The sequence below is a fragment of the Diadema antillarum genome, unplaced genomic scaffold (assembly GCF_040938485.1).
Source record: "Diadema antillarum isolate AM-2024a unplaced genomic scaffold, OU_Dant_1.0 scf00000156, whole genome shotgun sequence".
In the NCBI taxonomy this organism is placed as follows: Eukaryota; Metazoa; Echinodermata; class Echinoidea; order Diadematoida; family Diadematidae; genus Diadema; species Diadema antillarum.
Window position 1 is genome coordinate 1,223,128 of NW_027271045.1, and position 23,068 is coordinate 1,246,195.

At 40.2% G+C, this 23,068-nt stretch overlaps 1 protein-coding gene and 1 pseudogene across 1 annotated transcript in view; both read right to left on the reverse strand.

The window, feature by feature from the left end:
• The window catches only part of LOC139722083 (1-phosphatidylinositol 3-phosphate 5-kinase-like), a 189,779-nt gene that overhangs the window by 77,489 nt on the left and 89,222 nt on the right, over nucleotides 1-23,068 (reverse strand). Inside the window, exons 13-25 of the mRNA XM_071633405.1 lie at nucleotides 20,969-21,225; nucleotides 19,116-19,253; nucleotides 17,890-17,994; nucleotides 17,040-17,180; nucleotides 16,146-16,269; nucleotides 14,850-14,944; nucleotides 11,132-12,828; nucleotides 10,396-10,567; nucleotides 9,382-9,560; nucleotides 8,421-8,534; nucleotides 7,563-7,671; nucleotides 6,836-6,947; nucleotides 5,804-5,903 (exon numbers count right to left, since the gene is read on the reverse strand). Of these exons, the coding sequence (XP_071489506.1) occupies nucleotides 5,804-5,903; nucleotides 6,836-6,947; nucleotides 7,563-7,671; nucleotides 8,421-8,534; nucleotides 9,382-9,560; nucleotides 10,396-10,567; nucleotides 11,132-12,828; nucleotides 14,850-14,944; nucleotides 16,146-16,269; nucleotides 17,040-17,180; nucleotides 17,890-17,994; nucleotides 19,116-19,253; nucleotides 20,969-21,225 (3,343 nt within the window). The remainder of the gene's footprint in view (nucleotides 1-5,803; nucleotides 5,904-6,835; nucleotides 6,948-7,562; nucleotides 7,672-8,420; nucleotides 8,535-9,381; nucleotides 9,561-10,395; nucleotides 10,568-11,131; nucleotides 12,829-14,849; nucleotides 14,945-16,145; nucleotides 16,270-17,039; nucleotides 17,181-17,889; nucleotides 17,995-19,115; nucleotides 19,254-20,968; nucleotides 21,226-23,068) is intronic.
• Nucleotides 944-3,634, reverse strand: LOC139722045 (uncharacterized; annotated as a pseudogene).

The following is a 23,068-nucleotide window of genomic DNA, read 5'->3' on the forward strand; positions in this document are numbered from 1 at the left end:
TGAGACGACACTTGAGCTGGACGTTCTCCTATTCCCTGCGTCGTGCTGAAAAGTAGCTTTAGATTATGCTGAGACGCAATGCATAAAAAATAAAATGCCGCCCCCATATGATCAGTGCATCAAGTACAATGTAGCTCTCTACGTCATGAACTGAGCGGACGTAAAAATAGCCCAGAGCGCGTAGTGAAAACTCAGGCGCACGAGCTATAAATAGATCGCGTCTGATACGCGATTCTGCGCATGCTCAGACCAGGTTTTTTTCTCTCTGAATGTACCCGTCGCGAAAATCTAAAGCTCTCTTTTTTTCATGTGTTGCTCTCATTTTCTTGCTTAATTTTCAGACCATACACAAACCTTATTCCAAAATGCATGTTTTGCTATTGGACCACTCAACCAAGTATTCACCTAGCTTCAAGTGATAAAAGAAGCGGGTAATGGTGTAAAGGTTTTGCACACAGGATATTCTGTTGTGGATATTCAATGAGGTATATGGGGCTCTCTGCCTCTTTGCAAAAATGAGAGCATGCTGAAACACAGCATAGCACCTCCGAGTCCTTCTGTGATTTACGTCTAGGACCATTGACAAAAGGACAATTTCTGTTATTTTGTGGGCATGATTTGAAAATGAGCAGTTCTTCTGTATAAACGAGTGACAGATTATGTATGCCAACAGACGTTCAGTAACAAATGTGCGTTGATACGCGCATGTCAATGATATGCCATTGGCATGTCTAAATTTAAACCACCTTCATGAATTCTGGCTTACAGTATGTTCAGTAATCTACCAATGAGGGTAATGAGAAAGAAATTATGTTGACAGGTACCAATCCAAATTAAAGACTGAATACAGGATTTGTGTGATTTAATCAGGAAATGCTATAACAATACACTTGCATAGCTGCCAACATTTGAAATTCAAAATTAGTAATGATCAGATAAAAAACACAGAAATGTGCGCGAAGCGCACATCACGAGCGCGAAGCGCGAAGTCCTTGCGGCCGGGGTCCAGGGCCCGCTTAAGGGCCCTGGAAGCTCTGGGGTTCTAGACACTCTCTGGTGCAATCTGAGCCTTTTTTTGGAGCATTTTAACCTTTCTCCCCATTCCTGGATTACATCAATGCAAAGCTATTTCTTCACATACATAACAATTAACATATAAATCACACAGAGTTGAGATCAGCCATTTGTTAAAAGATGTGATCTCCAGTCTATTATCTACAGGGGTTTTCAGTTGTTTTTAGGGTGAATCTTAGGTTTGAGAAAATTATTGCCCAAAATATTCATAAATCTGAAGATAAATGAATAACACAATAAAATATGATTAAATGGACCATTCAAAATATCATTAATTAAAGTATGCATTTGGATTTTTACTGCCCTTAAGAAAAAAGAAAAAACTTACCACAGGCACAGGTGTTAAGAGCTCTATGTAGCTGCTGCTTTAAGTTCTTAATTTGTTGAGGTATAATGGTCCTGTCTGCTCTCACTGGAGGAAAAGTGAAGTTGAGTTTATTTCAGTAGCATTGTTCAAACATTTGTTGACTGTCTGAAATCAGTTTCTTTCCTCATGACACATAGATTGTTATTCATTGAGAGCTCTACATGTAGCTGACTTAGCTCTCCTGAGAAATTTGTCATCAAAGTCTCTCAAGTAGCAAGGTCCTGTCTGCTGAGCCTTGGTGATTAGTAAACTTGACAGAGTTTCATCACTCATTGATCCTCTGAAATCAGTTTTGTTCTTGCGTACTTGGCTGAACACCCGTTCACACTCCGCGTTTGTATGTGGTATTGTCAGGATCCCTAGCATTACTCTTCCAAGTCTATCATAGCTCAGTTCACCTGATGCACCCTTCTGTGTCATCATAACTGCCCATTGCTTGTCAGCTCCTTCTTCTCTTAGCACTGAGTCTGGAATCTGAGCAATTTGATAGCTCACAAACTGGTTTTCCACTGCATCCATCGCACTATGTCTGTCTTCTTCTTCTTTGACGAGTAACATGCACGGAAACTTGTCAATGAAAAACTTCACAGAGGTGAATTTGACATCCATTCTACATGAAATATCTGCAACCTGTGCATGGATGATGACATTGGATTTCAGTGGAAATTTTGCAACAATGTAGTCACATGCCTTTGAGTAATAAGAGTATACTGCTGCATAAAACTGTTGGCGATCAGCCTTGTCCAATGTGCTCACAGTCTCTCTTGCTTCACTTCCTATGACAATCTCACTTTCTTCTCTAAGATTCTCCTTCTTTTTGTAATCAAGAAGGGTCAGATCAGTGACTGCCATAATGGCTTGTGGAGTGACAAATTTGCTGTACAGATCACGCAGTAGGTTTTCAAGTTCTCTTTTAAGTCTGTGGATAAGAGGACTTCTGGTCTGGAGGATGACACTTTTCCTGTCAAATGAAGTAATACTTTGGCTCAGAAATTGTGCAATGGCCAACTTCAGCTTTGATTTCAGTGTCTTCAGAATTCTCACAGGTCTTGTTTCTTCCTTTTCAGTTACATTGCTGGTACCTTGACTAAGTTTAGTTGAAGTCTCAGGTGTGAGTATGTGTGAGCTTGTTTTCTTTGCAGTAGATTTTCTGGTCACTCCTGTAGTACATTTGCTAGGATGACTTGAAGTTCCAGGCTTCAGCTTCAATGTGCATACTGCCTTAGCAGAAGGTCCTTCTGTACAAGTCTTTTGTTTCTTCTGGTGAGGTACATGTACGTTTACATTATCACCATGCCGTTTCTGTCCAACTGAATCACTTGCTGCAGACACATTTACTCGTTGAGGCTGTGATGATGATGCACTCACCTCCGGCTGAAGCAGTTGAGGTTTGCTTACAGTTACATCTGGTTTTGCATGAATTGCAGATACCTTCTTTGGAATACGAAACTTCTGGAGGCTTGATGTGATCTTGGCCTTGCTGGTTTGTGGAGCAAGCTTCTTCTGCTGGGAGACACACGCAGGTTCCTGAGCAGGTTTGCTTTTCAAAGTTGGATTTGCTTTCTTCGGTACAAGGTTGGTCTTGATACTGGGTGTTGTCTTGGTCTCTTTAACAGGCTTCTGCTGCTGAGCCACTTCCTCCTCAAAAAAGAGAATGAGAGCTTCCCACTGCTGGAGAAATCGTGGTAAACACTGTCCCAAGCTCAGCCAGCGAGTACAAGCATGTTTCAAGATTGCTTGCACTTCAGTACCAAGGAGCTTTTGGAACTTTCTGAGATTAAGTTTCCTGTTTACGCTGGCTTCAAGATAATAGAACACATCAATGAGAAGCGAGTCTATTGAGCATGGTAACGCTGATGATCCAGCTTTGGCGGCAAGATCAATGAGATGATTTGGGCAACCAAGCACAATGAGCTCTGGCTGACATTTTTTGAGGCATGCTCCCACTCCTTTCTTCACACCTGTCATGACCGCTGCATTGTCTGACCCCAATGCTGTACAGTTTTGCCATGGGATACTATGCTTTTGCATTTCTGCTATAAGCAGCTGCGCAATGTTTTCGCCAGTTCCCGCTTCTTCCAAGTTTTGAAGGGAGAAAATAGAACAAGAAATTTGCTTACCGTCAAAGTAGTTGATAACTATTGGGTACAATTTACTGGTGCTTGTATTACTCCCATCAGTTGAAATTGCAAAGGGTCCTGCTTTCATTGCTAAAGCAATCCGTTCTTGTTCATCTTTGGCCATTTCTTTAACTAGACAGGAAGTTTTGGTCCTTGCACTTGAAAATTTCTTCACCTCCTCCGAATTTGGAAAGGCTTTCCGTAACAATGGCCCCATATGACTAGCAGCAGAAAGAGGAATGTTGTGCTCCAAGTAGAATGATGTAAACAAGCACTCAGCTCGCGTAACATTTAAATCCTGCGAAGTTGACATCCATGATGTTATCTTGGGTGTGGATGAAGATTCAGACTCAAAATTACCGATGTGAAGTTTTGATTTCCTATGCAAAATGATGTCACTGCGGCCGCCATGAGCGATTGAAATATCCCGGCGACATATCTTACAAAATGCATGCTGTTTGCTCTTTCCAGATTTTGTGATGAAGTCGAACTCTGTTTCGTATTTGCTATTGTAACACTGTCCCTTTTTACGATCCATTCTCTGTCATTTATTGTCCAAAAGTCAAAACTAGAAAAGAAGAAGTGAGAAGATAGCGTCGAACGTTCGCTAGCAACATCGCAACTGTACTGCATCACACACAATACACATCGGTGCAGCGCACTTGCAATCATCATAAAGCTATACATAGGCAGTGTGTATGCACTAACATCAACATGCATGTACTATGAATGGCCTCTTACCTTCAAACGAATGCGCTGTTTTCGTCTACACGTACGAGCGTGGTATACTGTAAACGTCAATATTTTCGCGCGATTAATTTTTCGCGCTGAGCGGCTAAAACCACCGCGAAAGAAACCACGTAAACAGTATTCGCGGGTTCTTAAATTCGCGGTCCGCAGCAGGTTACTTTACTGTAGTACACATTCACTGCTTTCATCCAAAGCCTCTGCTACATAGCTTGCTATGCCAGCGTACGACAAGCGACGTAGCGAGCGACTCGACTGCGAGTACAAGCACTCAAATACGTAGTACAGCTGTGACTGTACCGTAGTCACGGGGGAATGTACGTAGCATCGGTGCGCGCGGTGCACACTGCATGCTACATACAGTACACAGCAATCTATCGTCTCTTCGCACAGTTACAGTAATGGTCCACGCCATGCATGTGCACGTACGTACGTGGATAGAATTGCGCTGACATGTTGTATAACACATGCGTGAATGGGCATAGTATAATACATGTATAATGGCGCTCATATTCGTAAAATTTAAAGGTGCATTCGTATTTTCGTAAAATAGGTAAAAATTCGTAATATTTACGAATTTTTCGTAATACTTGGCAGCTATGCACTTGCTTAATGAACTTATATTCCTCTAAAGACAAATATGAAAGGAAACAAGGTAAGTGCCAAAATGTGTCTCGCCCATTTGCATAGAAGAAATTGTTTTTGTAAATCCCGGAAGTTCATTGACCCCGCCTATGACCTTTGATCTTGTGGTGACCTTCCACTTCCCAAAGGACATTTACCAGCCAAGTTTGGTCACAAACATACATATCGATCAAAAGTTATGAGCCATAATCAAAATGCACCGTAAAAACTTAACATTGGGCCCTAAAAGTTTGTTGATCCCTGTCTGTGACGTCTGACCTTGTGGTGACCTTCAACTCCCCAAGGGACATCTACCATCCAAGTTTGGTAACAAACAGACATATACATCAAAAGTTATGAGCCATAATCGAAACGTAACATAAAAACTTAACATTGAGCCCTAAAGATAATTGACCCCTGCCTGTGACCTTTGACCTTTAGGTGATCTTCACGTTTGGTAAAATGTGTAACTTTGTATAACCACTCTTCCCTCCAAGTTTGATTGAAATTAAAGTCCTCAGTAGAGAGTTATTCAAGTTTTTGTAGTGTCACGGACGGACGGACAACGGACGGACGATGGACGGACAGACGCCGCAGGCGATCCCTTAGTCTCCCCGCACCTCCGGTGGGCTCGACAAAAATGTAAAACATACTGCTGTGATAACCTCATTTAGTCATCTTTTTTTATGTAACATACAATGAATGAAACATGAGATACAATGGAGAAAGAGGCAGTACAGAGACAAATACTTGAACTAAAAGGAAGGACACTTGAATGAATGTGGAACTGGAACAACAAAAGTTGGATCAGGTATGTTTGATGTGGTTAGTCCCAGGTCTGTACCTTGTTGGCTTCTTGTCGTGAGCTTACCTTAAGTTCCAGGCAAAGATGATCTCACTCAGGACTCGCTTGGTGATCACTATAGAGTCTTCAATGTCTAGAAGCTGGTCCTCTTTTGAAATGGAACAATCTGTTGGAAATGAGGCATATCATATCAGGCTGGTCTTGACCAGACCAAGGCTCATTCTTGATCCTCTATGTATAGCAAAATGTAGATGAATTCTATGAACAGAATTTTTCTCTGACACAGGCTCATATAGGGTTACCATCCTATATTGTTGAGTTTGTCTCTTTCCATTAAGTTAACTCATTCCCTACAGGGACCTGGTGGTATGCGTATTAAGTCCATGGGTATTTCAGAATTCAGTATGGAACGGGTTATTATACATGATGTAACTGTATATCACAGTATTTAGGATTGAAGAAGACTTGTAGGGTAAATACTGGAAGTACAAAATGGAATTTTATCTCAGAGAATAATCTCAGAAATTAATCTCATAGAGAGGGAGAAAAGGACAGAGAAATAAGATCACAGGGAGGAGGGGGGAGAGAGGAGGATATGTACAGGGTAAAATACACTGTATGGGTGGGTTCATGCACAACTAGTTTAATACTGATCTGCATCATACAACCGTTTTGCAAGATGTGAGGCAACTGCATGTGCACATGAATAATGCACTCTACTATGTGAGAGTAATAATGATATTAACAAAAATATCAATTTATAAAGTGCACAACCTACATGCAGGGTTCGAAATTGGAGATGGTCCGCTGGCCATTGGCCACCCGAAATCATGTCGGACTAGCTAAAAATCGCAAAATTCTGAAGTTACTAAGTCCGTCTGGCTAGCCAAAATATTGCTTCAGTGTCAAAATTTATTCTAAGTAGTCCGCCTGGCTAGTTAAAAAAAAAGTTAAGTGCAACCCCTGACATGTATGTACATATATTCGTCAGCACTATAAGAGCTCCTGATATATTAACTCTGATTATAGCAACAACTCTGAAAGCTGCAACCCTATTCCTCTGAATTTATTTTCCCCCTGCAAGGAACAATGTTTTACCATCACTCTTCTTCCCCTCTTTGCTCTCTTCTGCCCCTGTATGGTGAGACTCAACCTGAGCAATCTTCCCCTCCAACTCCTCAATCTGCTGCTTGAAGCGAGCAACATCAGCCTGGGAGATAATGAAAGATGAAAGTATCTTTTATTGTTCTTCATAGAGTAAAGACCTGCTTTGAAAAGCAATGAGTAGTTTGAAGCAGATAGGAATTGACTGAAATTATAATTTGTTTTTTGTGACCATGAAGAATGTAATGAATGCTTGTGAGCAAGCAATCATGTGATAGATAGCCTCAAGTTCCCTTCAAAGACTAGGAAAAGAGAACAAAGTGTCTTGCCTGAGGGCACAGCTGCTGCAACAAGGGAACTCAAACCAGGGGCCTTATCATCGATCATCTGTGAGATTGTCTCCATTGAGCCCCAACTGCTTTTCAAAATTAATTGCATTGAATGGAATATGAAAAGGGTATATTATAGGAAACATCCCACATTAATATTTGAGCATAGTGTATACACATTCCTTTCACAGAAATAGATTGTTTCTATTTATGGAAACTGCAAGAAAGCTTAGGTATAGAAAAACAGAACAGAAGACAAGTGTAATAACAATTTTATTTGTCAAAAGGAAAAGGACTGCATATCAACTTGACCTTTGCTGCACTTTCAAATGGAACTGTTTACTAAACTTTCTGGTTTGCACTTACCTCATAGCTGTCTAGTTTGCACTCACCTCATAGTTGCTGATGAATTCCTGCTTTTTCTGTTCAAGTCGTTGCACAGACATTGCTGCTGTTAGACTGGCTATGTTGCCATGGATACCTCTGAAGACCTGATTTCCCCTACAAACAGTATTTGATGTATTAGGTTTATATCTGCACTGATGAATGAGTACTTTGTCTTACAGGTGCTTTATTTCCAATTTTAGTGTCCAATCAAATAGAATTTCTTACCTACTCACATTACCTATTAGATTTTCATGGTGAGGTCAACACAACAGCAGGAATTTTAAGGGTCAGGTATTCCAGCATACAAACTGTAGTATATGTATGGTTCCCAATGGAGACATATAACTTGTCATCAACTAGTAAAATGTGTCCATTATCAAGTACATGTGTGTGAGTTTTAACATAAATTTTGAGTTAGGGTCTAGAACTTCATATGGCCCAGACACAGAGAAATGTTCCATTTTGGCAACAACCTATAAACACAAAATGGTAATCGTTAGCCTGTTCGAGTATTCCTCAGGCAAATACAAGGCAAGTAATAAGATTGCTCTAAGAACAACTGTAAAGAAACTACACAAAAAATAAATCAACTCTCTGTGAGTACATGATTGCAAAGGCTTAACTGAGTTTACATTGCATCTACTGTATAAGCTGTTATTTTTGCGCACACATATTTTCGCGAATGAGCTGGTCACGGACATTTACGCAAGATGTTGCTTTCGCGAATTGACACCGAGGTTTGCAAGTGCACTGGTAGCACATGATGACATTTTCTCGTGTTGTTAAATTTGCGGTCCAACAGTGATTCGCAACATTTGTGAAAATTGAACCCTCGCTAAAATAAAAGCTTATACAGTATTTACCTTGCAGCCAAGTTCACACTCTCCTCATAGTACTGCATGTGTGCTCGATACGGCCTCTCAATGGTGATGGGAAGAGGTGGGAAGGCAATCTCCCTCAGGATTATGGGACTGTACCTACAGGTGAAGGAAGAGCTGTATTGAATAGTGTGGTATCCACAGGAGGAGGTCACAGGTGGCACGGGTATCAAAGCTGGCTTGTTTCAGGCCAAGACTTTGTTTTTCATAGTATTTCAAATATCTGACCATACCAATAACATGATACCACACAGCACATGTGTGACACAACAGGATATCCTGAAAAATGAAGCATACATCAGGTGGAGACAGTCTTCAGTAGTGTGGACAATTTAGAGACAAATTTAACCCATTTCTGTTCTGTAAACCTGGAATGGTCTAGCATAAATAAGCGTCTTCTAAGTCAAGGTAGGATATATATTTTACTGATTACTAAAGAGGTACAGCAAAGATATTTTGTTGCACTCTAAAGTGCAATATTTTTCTCTTAAATAAAAATGTTAGACTTGTGCCATCATATTTTAATTTTTTTTTTCACATACAGACACCAAATGTACACTAAAATTGTCTGAAACCTACGTATATGTTAATACACAATAACGATCATATCATTTTTCAGACCTTCTCTCACATTAGTGATCATATTGGTGATTTACACAGAGATATGAAAGTATAGTGAGTGATGATAAACCCCATGTCATACACAAAATGCACAAAAACTCACAGAAAAGAAATGCAAGATAACCTTTTCTAATTCTGTGAATAGGAATAAAGGGTAGAATCCACCGTTGCTTTTGGAAAGCAAAGTCTTAAGCTGTTATTATAACAAACCTTTGCATTGTGCCTGGCAGATATATGTGATTTGCATGTTCTCAGATTGACACACCAGCATGGCATTGTACATGCTATCAGACATATGCCACTTACAAAATTTTGGCACACTCACTTGAAGGAAGCCACCATGTTATGCTGGCCAAAGTACTGGTAGTGGTGGTGGTGCAAGGAGTGGTCGCAGGGTGAGGATGTGCCCCTCCTCCGGTAGTCCTTACCATAGAAACGAATCTCCAGGTATTTGGCAAAGGACATGTGCCAGGTGTCTCTGGACATTGGTTGGACAGGTGTCACCTGAGGGGAAAAAAGGAAACAGAGGAGGGGAGGAGAAGGAACAGAGAAAGAGAGTGTAACATCTATTTCCCTTAATATGAAGCTTTAATAGTTAGTCCTTGTGATGTGATTGGCAGACAAGCAAATGATGGCCAACTGAAGATCACTGAACGAGCAATCAACATCTGGAGAAGACAGCACTTTTTTAGCTAGATAACACTTAAAAGAGAGCTAGATAACACTTAAAAGTTTTCATTCGCTGAAATCTTTAACATTTGTAATACCTTAACCCTCTATATAATGACATGAAGATGTATAATGTGAATTTCAATAACAGATAAAAGTAAAAAAGATGCAGTCATCTTGACATTGCTGGAAGGTTATAATTCAAAGTTTGTGGGTTCTACACAATGCCTTAGCTAGTGCAGCGCTTAACATCCTTCACTCAGCTATAATGTGGGTGGTGGAATGCATAACATTCTTTCCACATAGTGTTCATCTATGCTCCAAGGGTATGACAAGTATACAGTCACGCAAATGAAGGAAATACCATGAGTCTATTTGACAGGGGAACATTATGACCATGATGATGGAGTATTCTGAACAAAGACAGTGTAGCATTGTGACAAATGCAAGTAAGCATACTTTCACAGAAAAAAAAATGAAATGTGCCTCCTCTGTGTCATTATCTGATGTGTATTATGGTAGAGATGGAGACAGATTTGCGCAACTCAGTACACAGCAATACCTATTTCATATTTCTCAGTTTTGTACCCCCCCCCCCCCCATCCCAAATTGTATCTTTCAAAGGAAACTTTATATTAAATACATAGCCATCCGACTCAATGCCAGCTACCTGTTTACACCTGCGGCACCAGCTCCACATGAGGACCTTGTTGCTGTACCCTGGCACAGGACTGTCCAGTCGTCGCTGGAGAATCTGGATTGATGCATTGCCATGGACAAACCGTCTCACGTGACTTGCCATCAGCATTTCACAGTTCTCATTCGGGCAGAGGTAGTTTGCACTGCAAGTGTGAATAAAGTCACTACTGTTTAATAAGTGCCTGGATAAATAACACCACTTAACATGACAATATCACAGCAACATTTCAAAGGCATATTATTTGTACTTAAACTGGACAAAACATTGGTTAAATTGGGGCATATTCTTCATCATTTATTCATACAAAATAACTTTCTGTACAATTATCTTCCTAAAGGAAAAAAATTCAATGGATTAACCACAAAGGAGTAGCTATCGGTATCAAACAATGTTTCAGCTGTAATTGAAAGTATAGTATGAGAGGGTATATCATAGAAGTTTAACTTTATTGCAAATGACATTATTTTTTGCTAGCTAATTAATCTCTGATGCAAAACTTTATTGTATTGTAGGATTCCCTTGTCTCAGGAGATATCAGGATTACTGTCTCTCTTTTTTTTCTTTGTTTCAACTAATATAAAAATATCACCCAAATGATAAATCTCTTTATAGCTGAGAGTTCTTGTTCCTACCTGCATCATGCATGATGTACAATAATGTAAGCCAGACAAGATTAAAAACCTAATTAGTTGTGCCAAAATCTTACTTGAAGCAGTATTTTTCCAGGAACATGCCGAGAGTGATATCGTTGTGTCCATAGTACTTCATGGTGACAATCCATGGGTGGATGCAGTGGCCCATGTTGCTACTAATGTGATGTGAAAAGCTACTGAACTGAAGCAGTATTTTCTGATGCCGATAGGGATCCAGGCAGTCCTCCATAGGGAAGTGATGTTGTGTGTCAGGGTTGGTACCACTAGCCTCCTCACCTCCTTTCCTAGCCAAGAGGTACTGCTGTGATGATGTTTGTGGTATCTGCCCTGCTTTGTGCTCAATGGGATCTGTTACAGCATGAGGTACTGCAGACCCACTGATGGCAGAAGGCGCCTTGGGGATGAATCGACCTCCGCGAGCACGGAAGTCTGCTAAGAGTGCCCTTGTGGACTCTGACGAAAAGTCCTCGGTCAACTGGAGGCATGTAAAAGGGTGGGGCTCAGCGATGTGGACAGAATGGATACGGTGAGTGCAGCGGTCAGTTGACCAATAGACAACCTCGTCAATGTCATTGTCATCACTCGGGGCTGCTTCAAAGGCCTGAGAAACATCAGAAGGGTTTTCTCCCAACTTGGCAGACCAGTAAATGTCTGGCGGAAAGAAGGCCCAGTTTGGGGAAGACTTTCCCTCCTCAGTTTCAAAGTAAGGTAAAGGAGAGGTCAGGAAAGGTGATATAGTGAGAATAGTGCTCCTACAAGCTTTGCTGAAGGCACTTTTGTCATCCTTCTCTCCAGAGTTTACTTCATCCAAATTTGCTACATCTACTTCTTCAAGGTCTTCATCTGCAACTGCTTCCTCTGCCTCACTGTCATTATCATTTACATCAAAACTAAAGATCTGCTCATCCTCTTCCTTCTCTGTGAGTTTCTTCACCTGGGATGCTTCAACTTTAATCTCACTGCAAACTGTTCCTGTTGGGACAAAACTTTGAGGTTGATTCTCCCCTGAATGTGAGACTGAAGACATCATGCTTGTGTGGTTTGCAGAGTCTCTTTCAATGTCTACCTGCACAAACTCCTTTAAGAGATCATCCTCAGGGGAAGGCTCATTAAAAAGAACATTCTCACTTGTGGTTCCTCCTACCATAAGAGCAACTGAATCTGATTCATCAGATGTCTTTCTTCTTCCATCATCTTCCTCACTAGCTATGTTTCTCCTCCCAATGCTAGAACCACTTTCTACTTCCATAGCACTACCAACACCCTGGTTTTCTTGGTCCTTCCTGGTTCCTGCCGTGTCTCCAGGCTTCTTGCTGGAGACTGCCACGTCACTTCCTCTCCTGCTGCCTACAGCACTGCTGCTTCCACTTCTGCTCTCATCACCACTGTTCTTCTCTTTGCCTCCTCCACTGTCTGAAACCACCACTTTCCCCATCAATATCTTTTGGACAGTTGCCTTGAAGCTCCTTTTGGCAGCTGGGGCAGCCAGGGGCATGGTCGCTAACCCTGGATCCTGCCCAATCTTCTTGGACTGTTCAATTCTGACAGCCTTTATGACTTCCTGGATGGAACCAGTGTCCTGCAGGGCCTCCCTACTGGGGAGGCCAGATACAGGTGAAGGAGGAGAGTTAGGGGGGCTCCCAACTGGTGAAGGGGTGACTGGAGGCATGGCAAACTCATCCATGAGATAGGATGTCTCCAAGATGGAGTGGTAGACAGCATATACCATCAGGTTAAGGACCCTCTTCACCTGTGAAAACAACAATAAACAAGAGACCCGCGGGTCTAGCGCTCACCTGAGTATCGCAAGTTCACCTTTCACGCAGTCACTAATCTAAATTATTTACAGCTCCACCAAAATTTGACCAGGCATTCTCAAGTAGAAGATGAAAATGTACAATAAAGGCCCAATTTTTTTAAGATTCCTTAATCTGGGGGGATTGGGGCCCCCTGGGGCCCTCTGGGTGGGGCATGGTGCCCATTTTGATAAATTGAGATCCTGACCCCCTAGGGATGCTACGTGCCAAGTTTGACAAAAATCCATCATGAGGTTTTCAGGAAGAAGATGAAAATGTACAATTCAGGCCCCCATTTGGACCCTTCCAACCACCCCCCCCCCCCCCCACCCAAGAAGGGCACCCCTGGATCTCCTATGAACAAACTTGAAACTACAGTCATTAATGTACTCACTCATAGTATTATCTCAGCTCTATAACTTCTGATTCTAGAGAAGATTTATAAAGATTCCTTCATTTGGGGGGTTTGGGACCCCTGGGGGCCCCCTGGGTGGGGCATGGTGCCCATTTTAACAAATTGAGATCGTAACCCCCTAGGGATGCTACCTGCCAAGTTTGGTGAAAATGGGTCATGGGGTTCTCAAGACGACGATAAAAATGTACAATTTAGGCCCCATTAGGACCCCTCCTCACCCCCTCCCCTGGGTCCCAAGGGGGGCACCCCTGATTCTGCCATGAACAAACTTGAAACTACAGTCATCAATGTACTAACTCATAGTATTAACTAAGCACTATCACTTCTGGTTCTAGAGAAGAAGATTTTTGCAGAATCCTTAATTTTGGGGGGCTTGGGCCCCCTGAGGGCCCCCTGGGTGGGGCATGGTGCCCATTTTAACAAATTGAGTTCCTAACCCCCTAGGGATGCTACCTGCCAAGTTTGGTGAAAATGGGTCATGGGGTTCTCAAGAAGAAGATGAAAATGTACAATTTAGGCCCCATTAGAACCCTTCCCCACCCCCCTCCCCTGGGTCCCAAGGGGGGCACCCCTGATTCTGCCATGAAAAAAACTTGAAACTACAGTCATCAATGTACTAACTCATAGTATTAACTTAGCTCTATCACTTCTGGTTCTAGAGAAGAAGATTTTTACAGATTCCTTAATTTTGGGGGGTTTGGGCCCCCCTGGGGGCCCCCTGGGCGGGGCATGGTGCCCATTTTAACAAATTGAGTTCCTAACCCCCTAGGGATGCTACCTGCCAAGTTTGATGAAAATCGGTCTTGGGGTTTTCAAGAAGAAGATGAAAATGTAAAAAGTTTACGCACGACGCACGACGGACGACGGACGACGGACGACGGACGACGCACGACGCACGACGCACGACGCACGACGCACGACGGACGCCGGACGAAGGGCGATCGCAATAGCTCACTTGAGCCTTTGGCTCAGGTGAGCTAATAAATCAGGAAGTGCATTGATGCACATTTATATATGACCTGATATTTCAATACCCTGAGAAAGTTATGACACAATCATACCATGAAATATGTCAAATAGGTGATCTGGAAATATGCAAAATTAGGTTTATCTATGAATTTGACATTCTATAGCTCATCTATCATTCAAAGTGTAAGACCACTTTGCGATCTTTCCTGAAGTACTTTCCTGTAGTGCTTTAATTCTATCTTTCACATTTAAATGTCTTTTTCATACATGCTTGACTGCATGTAAACATCCATGCCCATTTTCTACAAATTGTGTTTGTCTGGTGGCCAGTTTTCATACTGTTGCTGCAGTAGAATTTTGGATATACAAAGACACAAATCATACACCATTGGAAAGATTACAGACTTATAGTTTGTTTTTTTAACACACAAATAGAACAAACAAATCAAATGCATAGTTTACTACTACTACTACAATACATAGTTTACTACATAGCTAATATATTTGCACTGGGTCATGCTTTTCTGTATATACAGTGTATGTCCGAAAGCACTTTTAAAAAGACAGATGACATGGATTCTTTGGAGTCACCTTGGAGAGTTCTCGCAGGCTTCCTCCTCTGAGAAGCACAGAGCAGCCGAGGTGACCAGCACAGCCATCAAAGAACATCAAGGTCTTTGTGAAACCTGTTCAGGGATACACACAATATTGGAATTGATTAATTAAGCATTTTTTTATAAAAAAGAAGCTTAGTTTGTATATCATGCAGTCCACTCAGAAAAATAAAAAACAAAAACTCACAAATGTGAGCATCCCTTGGTGCTCATTTAGGGAAAAAATGAAAACAAAAGCATGCTCTGTATATACAAGTGGAGTCTACACTAGGTTTAAACCAACTACACAACCTTCAAAACAACAACACAAAACTAAATTTTTTCATGCCCTAGAATTCTACTATTGAATCGCTAGCTTTCAATCACCAACTTTTATTTTTTTCTGATCCTAGAAGTCCTTCAATCATTAACCTGACCTGATACATTATATCTGTCCTCTAAATGTAGTTTCAGCATACATCATCCCCTGAAAGCAGTACCTGTCGTCATTTTGCATTGTTTGTGGGAATACACTGAGAAAATGTATAGAAACTTCAGCAACCGTTCAAAACAAATCTTGAACAATTGCACTTTAATCATTCTTTCTTTTAAAAAATACAGTGAGAGTTTTGTCAAATCATGCTGAGAAAGAGAAATCCACTTTTACAGATGATATTGCCATTTAAAATTATTCTCAATCATATTTCAATAAACAGGAGGAATGGTTTTATTCATTTGAAAATAAGTCATATCAAATTACATGCCCATCACTTCAGAGGACATTGCATAAGGCCAAATCCAACATTTGATATTAAAACAAACAAGTCAAGAATGCAACCCCATTTCCCTCTTTCACTGCCAATACATGTATGCACACATGTTTACAAAAACAAAAACAGTGTGACCTCTGTTATCCGGCCATCACAGAACCAGCACCTGTCTGGCCAAGCGATAAGATGCTGACCCAGTGGCAGCTATTGTAGACGATGGAATCACAACAACGGTGTAAATTATGCTAGCATACACTTAAAATTATATTATAGTCTTTTTTCTCCTGGAAATTGAAACATTTACATGTTAAATTCACAACATGTTTCTGTAGGGGATATTATAGGTAAATCGTGTGAGTTTTGTAGGAGTTTTGATTGAGGGAGAAATCACTTTCTTTTTTTTTTTCCTTCACTGTGTTAACACATCTGGATGACAGAGAAGTCTGGATAAAAGATGGCTAGATGATCAAGGTCAGACGATACAATAAACAGAGACAAAATATCATTATGAAGACTGAACTCACCACCTGGTAGATTGTATTTCTGCAGATAGAAGGATGAACAAGTTCCTAACTTTGCAGTAGCCACTTGGTCTATTGCTGAGATACTAGTGCCTTCTGTCTGTCTGGCAATTCGTGCTAGAACTCTCTGTTTAGTACAAAAGGCAAACAATCACAAAAATTCTATTTTTCATACCTGGTCATAGGAGTAAATTCATTTTTTCATAATATTCCCTGCAATAAAATATTTCCCCTCAAGCAGGAACACAAACACTCTCAGGACTGCCACTTCATGTTACCTCAAACACCTTGAGTGTGTAATTTAGTTCCTGGCTGTGCTTGCAGATTTTATAGGTAGTAAATAACTGACTGCCAAGTATGTCTTGTTAACATTAGCTTTCACTTTTGAAATATTATGTCCCACTTTCACTTGTTTTGATTGTAGAATTGTTAACAAATATATCAGGGTTTTGGGCTTCAGACTTGAGACCAAGACAGTGCTTTACAAGACTTGGTCATCTCTATCAAGTATCAGAGTCAAATTAATCATAACTCTATAAATCCCTACATCTTGATTAAACTACACTTAAAATAGTACAGATGGTAGCTGCTGCAGAAACAAATCTGTTTCAGCACTGTTTTTATCATGTATTTTCCATGGAAAATTTTGATTTAGCTGGAAAATAAACACAGAAGGTCCCTTTATTTCTAAAACTACATGACCTAGCCGTTGTAATGGCAGCTTAACAATCTATCCATCATTAATACTGCATGATTTTGCAGCAAATTTGTCTTCCTATTTATGTTTGTACAGGTGGGCCAACATCAGTAAGAAAAAAAGGATACAAACTCAAACACACACAAATCAAAAACAATTAAACCTAATGCTGTTTGCAATGTGAATGAGTGGGCACCTACCGGCTTAACGTTAAGAACCACTTTGACTCCACAGGCCAGCAAGAAGTCTTGGGCAAGCCGAGCCACTGTTTTCTCTACCACCAAGACAGATGGCTTCATGGCCACTATCTTAGATACACAATTTTTCAGGTACTCATGTTCCTGATAAGAGGAAGATGAAAAAAAAGGTTAAGGTTGGGGGGGGGGGGGAAGAGAAAAACACAGGAGCACATCATTTACTGTGATATGATTTCTGCATACTTATGGCAAAACTGAGCTTTTCACTTGACATCTAAGAGATAGAGCTACAAACAAACCCCCAAAACCTCTGGTAGGAATTTCATCAAAATTAGACAAAAGAGGAAGTTGTGAAATTTTAGAATTTTACATGTTTTCTAGACAGATTGACATTAGTCACATTGGTCACAGAGGTGATATTGTCATGGCTTCACAAATCTCCTATTGCTTTGTGTCGAAATGTTCAAATAACTTCCTCTTTTGACACATTTCTTAACAGCAGAAATTACAGAATTGTATTGTAAATGACTACAAAATCGAATATCAATGTCGAACGCCATTTTTTCTACTGTCACACCAAAGAATATGCGGCGATATCATGAAGTAATTGTATCACACAATCATTTAGAGTACATGAGGTACTTGCCCTAATTAAGTTCATTCAACTGCATCAGCTGACCTCCCCATCAGAGCAGTAACCACTTTGCCTCTTAACACTCCACTGCTCCTTTGATAACATTTTTCCAATCCCAGTAACTTGGGCCTATTGACATTTAGTACTCTCAACTATATGATGCACAACCACTCAACTGTGCAATCTCTTGCACGTTTTAAAGTTATTCTTTGACTATACCTGAAGAACGAGAGGTTCAAGAGAGGCAAACTTGTTCTGCACACGCTGGTGTTCAATAGCTGCTTGGAGGAGTAAAATGCTGGGGTTATTCTCCCTGGATGCCATCTTTGGTGGAAAAAAATAACAAGAGAATCTAATTAGATATGACTAGTAATTGGTGTGAATACAATAAGTAGGAAAAAAGGCCAAATTCAGACAAATCCCCCCCCCCCCCAAAAAAAAAAAAAGTTTGTCAATGAGTTCAATAGTTAATCTTTATTACCCCCCCAAAAAAAACAACAACAATAAACAAACAAACAAACAAAGAACAAGGAACATATATCTTGGAAAGATGTCTTCATGAATTAGCCCTTCCCCCCCCCCCCCACCCAAAAAAAAAAAAAAAAAATAATAATAATAATGAAAATCATTTGACATAACCTTCTGCTTAACCCAAGAATAATAAGTATTTGGCATCATCTACCATGTACAGCTGCAGTTAATGCAAAAAGAACAACCCTTTCAAGGAGGCTGCTCTACCCTTCATTTAAAAGATGCAGTCCCCCCTCATATTTTGTATAGTTGAATTTTACCCATATTGTATTTATTTGTACAAGACATGCCCTTCTTTTTTTTCTGTACATTGATTATTGCTTTGTCTAAACATAATGCCTGCACTTCACGGCATGCCTTACAGCTATCTGCCTCAACCACCACTGAAGTAAATCTTCTCAAGTCAGCTGCTAATGGGATTGCTCATAAACATCTTCACAAACACATACCTACATGATACTACTCACAATAGTGAGATTTACTGTGTAAGAAGCATATTTTGCAGTGTTTTTCAAATTTTCAGCAATTTTGTAAACTGATTGACGTTGGTGAATTAGCAACTCAAAGAAACATTGCCTTATGTGATACCACTGATTCGTGTATCCTTTCCGAGAGGAGAGATTGCTAACTTTTCTCATGAAAAATGACGACACTTCTTCTTCGTTCAGTCAATGTGCTTCTTGATCATGTATTCAGCACCTCATGACATGGTGTCACAAGTCCCAATTCAGGAAATAACACACTCTTGAAATGTATGGCACACACAGTATGAAAGAAATCCATGGTCTGCACTGCACATCTTGTCATTATTATCTCCTCACTTCAGGAAGAGATAGACTCAAAAACTTGTTTCTGTAAAATAAATGAAGCAAATTGGTATTTTTGTTTCCCACAGGTGGTTAGGTAGAAGGTACCTTTTTGTGAGCCACATTCTTGGTGCAGATAGTTCCCTTGTACAGGCAGCATTCCGACCGTGCTCCTCCCGGCACTCTCTTGATATGAACATAGTACCTGATGTCCATGATGTCACCCTCGGTAACATTTGGTTTCACCTACCATCAGATCATATGTTAGAGGCTGTGTACAGTTCTGGTCGAGGTGAGGATTTAGCTTTTAACATTTTGCGAGATATTCAGAAACCACTCTATGAGATGTCAAAGAGCATGCAATTCTACGGGGTATCAAAAGTTTATTTGATGAAAATCGGTTTTGAAATGGCTGAGATATCCAAAAAACAAGGTGAAACAAAGAGATTCTAATAAAGGCGTGGCCTGTAGCCTTTTATTATTATCACTTTTTTGGATATCTCAGCCATTTGACAACCAATTTTCATCAAATAAACATTGAATCCTTTTTAAAATTACATGCTCTTTCATATTTCATAAGAGGTTTCTCATTATCTCACTTAGGAATGTTCAAAAAATAAATACCCACCTCAACCAGTACTGTACAGTCCTTTTAAAGCAAGAAGTGATGATTTGTTACATCAGAAAAACGATACCCCAAAGAAACCAGTCCCTTACAGCTAGGGGTAATAAGAAAATGCATTACAACATTCACACTACAAAAGATTTGGTATATGTAATGTTGTAACATTCTCTTGTTCAGTATCTGTGATGCAAAGATATACAGTGCAGAATAAGGACTATTGTCTTCTAGTTTAGAAAAAAAAAAATATTCCACAGTGCAAATGAATATATAAATTCACAATTTTTAAACAATCATAGGACAGTAAAAAAAAAAATAAATTGTAATCATCAATGTATTATAGATTGGCCTTATCATTTTTTATTTGAATGCAAAGTTTGAGCCCAGATACTCATTCCACTGAAAGATATTTCAATCAAGCATCATGATATTGCACTGGGTGCCAATGTCAATGACAGATGTTTTGCTCATGTAGAAGAAAGAGTACTTCTGCAGGGTTCGAAATTGGCGATGGTCCGCTGGCCATTGGCCACCCAAAATCATGTCGGACTAGCTAAAAATCATAAAATTCTGAAGTAACTATAGTCCGTCTGGCTAGCCAAAATATTGCTTCAGTGTCAAAATTTATTCTAAATAGTCCGCCTGGCTAGTTTTAAAAAAAGCTAGGTGTGACCCCTGTTCTGTCACCTGCTTCCTTTTGCCAAAGCAGGGCAGTATCATGATCCTACCTCTTTACCACTGAGGCATTAGGGTTTGGTATTAGCATCTGGAAAGATTTGTTGTTGGAAAAGAACAGAGGCCATTTAATGTAAGATTCAATAGATATTACATTGACTTGATCCCTTTTCTAAAACCTCTTGTGGCAACAAATGAGAATTATGTATTCATGAGATCATGGCTGACTTTGGGATATTGCAACAAATGCACATATTGAACCATGATAGGGTGCTCTAGTCATCCATTGTGAAGAATTGCTGATGCACCTAAGGATGAATATCATTTTCTATCACGTCGATACCTATTTTCACATAAAGAAATGTCACCACCACTGCTTATGATGCAAATATTGACTCCATGACATATGAAACAAGTTAGCAGTATTGGGTTGCTGTTTTTTTATTTCTTTTGTATAATCCAGATCTTGTTTCATATGTCTTGATGGTTGGCCCTATGAATGATTTTAACATTTATGACTGCTCCCCAGCCTTACAAGTCTTACCCTGTGAAAAATAAAAGAAAAAATTCATTCATAGAGTTCCCATTGACAATGACCATACAGCTAATTGTGACCCATGAAACTTGATCATGGTAAATAGCAGGGATGCATGTGAGTACTCACCAAGGAGCAGATCTTGGTGGCAAGAGACCAGACCACCTCCTTCCAGGATGGATCCAGTCCTTCCTGCTGGAGCTGCTGGTCCAAGAAGGAGCCCAGGAGCCTATTAGCCTCTGTTCGTAATGTGTCAAGAACTGGAGAGTTGATATCATCTTGGCTGGACTGGCTCAGGCTCTGAAAATCATAACTCCAGGGGATGGGTGGGGCAGCACTGGGTGAGGGATGGCTGATATTAGGAGAAGTTTGGTGGAAGCTGTCGGCTGTGATTATGGAAACAAGACACAAAACAAGAAGAACGATAAAAACCAGTGATGGCAAGTGTTGATGTTCTACCTGCAAAATGGCAACAACTAAACCACTCTCTGGTCTCTATAATGTCTTAAATACACATCAGAGTTTAAAGGAGCTACATTATTACATCACAATGTAAAGCATGCCATATCCTGGGCAATATATCAAATCCTGTAACCACTCTTCTGTGATGACTCTGATACCTCATTTCTACTACAGGAGGGTTTCAGAACCTCCTTGAAGAAGTTCAAAAGCCCACTTGAAGAGGCGGTCTCTTGTCTGTTTATACTGCTCGGGCTGGTTTCCCCCAAGCAGGCCCAACTGGCTCTAAGCTGTTCCCACGGTAACCAAGTTCCCCTGCAATACACGATACACGGCACAGGCTTTTGTACTTCTTACATACATGTAACTGCAAATGTGATTAAGCATAAAAATGTAAAAGTTGTGCTGCGCTTATCAGTGGCACTTGGTCATGACGGCTGGTTTGCTTATGTTAGCTGGCAAGACCTTCAGTGATAATTTGCTTGTTGGTAAAAAAGCGGCTTTTCAAACCCTCTAGTTTGTATACTGCAACAGGGGCTCTTTGAGGCTGCTATAGCAGGCTCTGAAACCACCCCCTATAGGTGGTTTCAGAACCTGACCTCACTTCTTCTATATTGGGTATATAAAGCAAATTGTCTGTTAAGGAAATAAAGTCTGTTTAGTTGGAAAGGAGCTCTAGGCACCTATTCTTAACCCAACTGGAACATACATATTTGAAATTTACATGGCTAATGTCAAGTTTCAGGTACCAAATATGATTTACACCAACAATATCTTACTGGAGCTATTGCTTCGCAGTGGATAAGACCACATACTTTCATTCCTGAGGTCCCCGCTTCAAGTCTGCTGCAGCAGCAGTAGTGCTATTCTGCACAGGCACTTCATTCTTCTTATTACTATCAGAAGGTAACCTACCTCCTTCCATTCTGAAGATGATTGCAAATATCAGCCATTATTTTTGGTGTTTCTCATTGTCTACAAGTACTCCTTCAGAGGGGACTTACCAGTAAAGCTGTGGGTCTAGTGTTTGCTTGCATATACCTATACATTTGATTTCCTTCTTGGTGGCCATGTTTGACAAATCCACATTCAAACTCAACTTAAGTCAACTCAAAGGGGCACCTGTAAGTCAGATTTTGTAACAAATAGTACATAATTGTCTGTAACATAAAGCTCAGGTATTTATGTGCAAGCCATGGCAATGTACCTCAGAATTCATCAATGATAAAAGATGTCAAGCGACAGTAATTGATTCAGTCTGCCATTCTCTACAGATAACAGACTTTGTGCCACTCACAGTCAGAGACAGTATGGCCAAAACTTAATCAGGCTTTATTTCATAGAATCTTGTGGTTCAGAAAATTTGACCTCAATTGATTTCCTATGTGTGGTCAAAGTTTACACGATGCATTCAGTGTGAAATTTCCATGAATCATAAGGACACACTTATTCAATATAAAGCATATCTGCAGAAGGAAAAATTGGTGACATCTTAAACAGAGAGACAGAGATTGAGTTCTGTCAAGTCTTCATGTAAATCAGTATTGCCTGAGTTGTAGCTTTGATGTTCCACTTGAAGAGTTTGTTCGCAAAAAACGATAAGTCCATATTTGCCAAATGGAGATATTTGCGATTAAGGGACAAGAAAAATAAAGAGAATGATAAGAAAATTTTTGCTTCTTTTGAACATGACTTCAAAAATGTACCTTTATATGTTGTGACTAATATATCATTTTAAATGGTATTACTTTGTACTTTATAACAGAGACC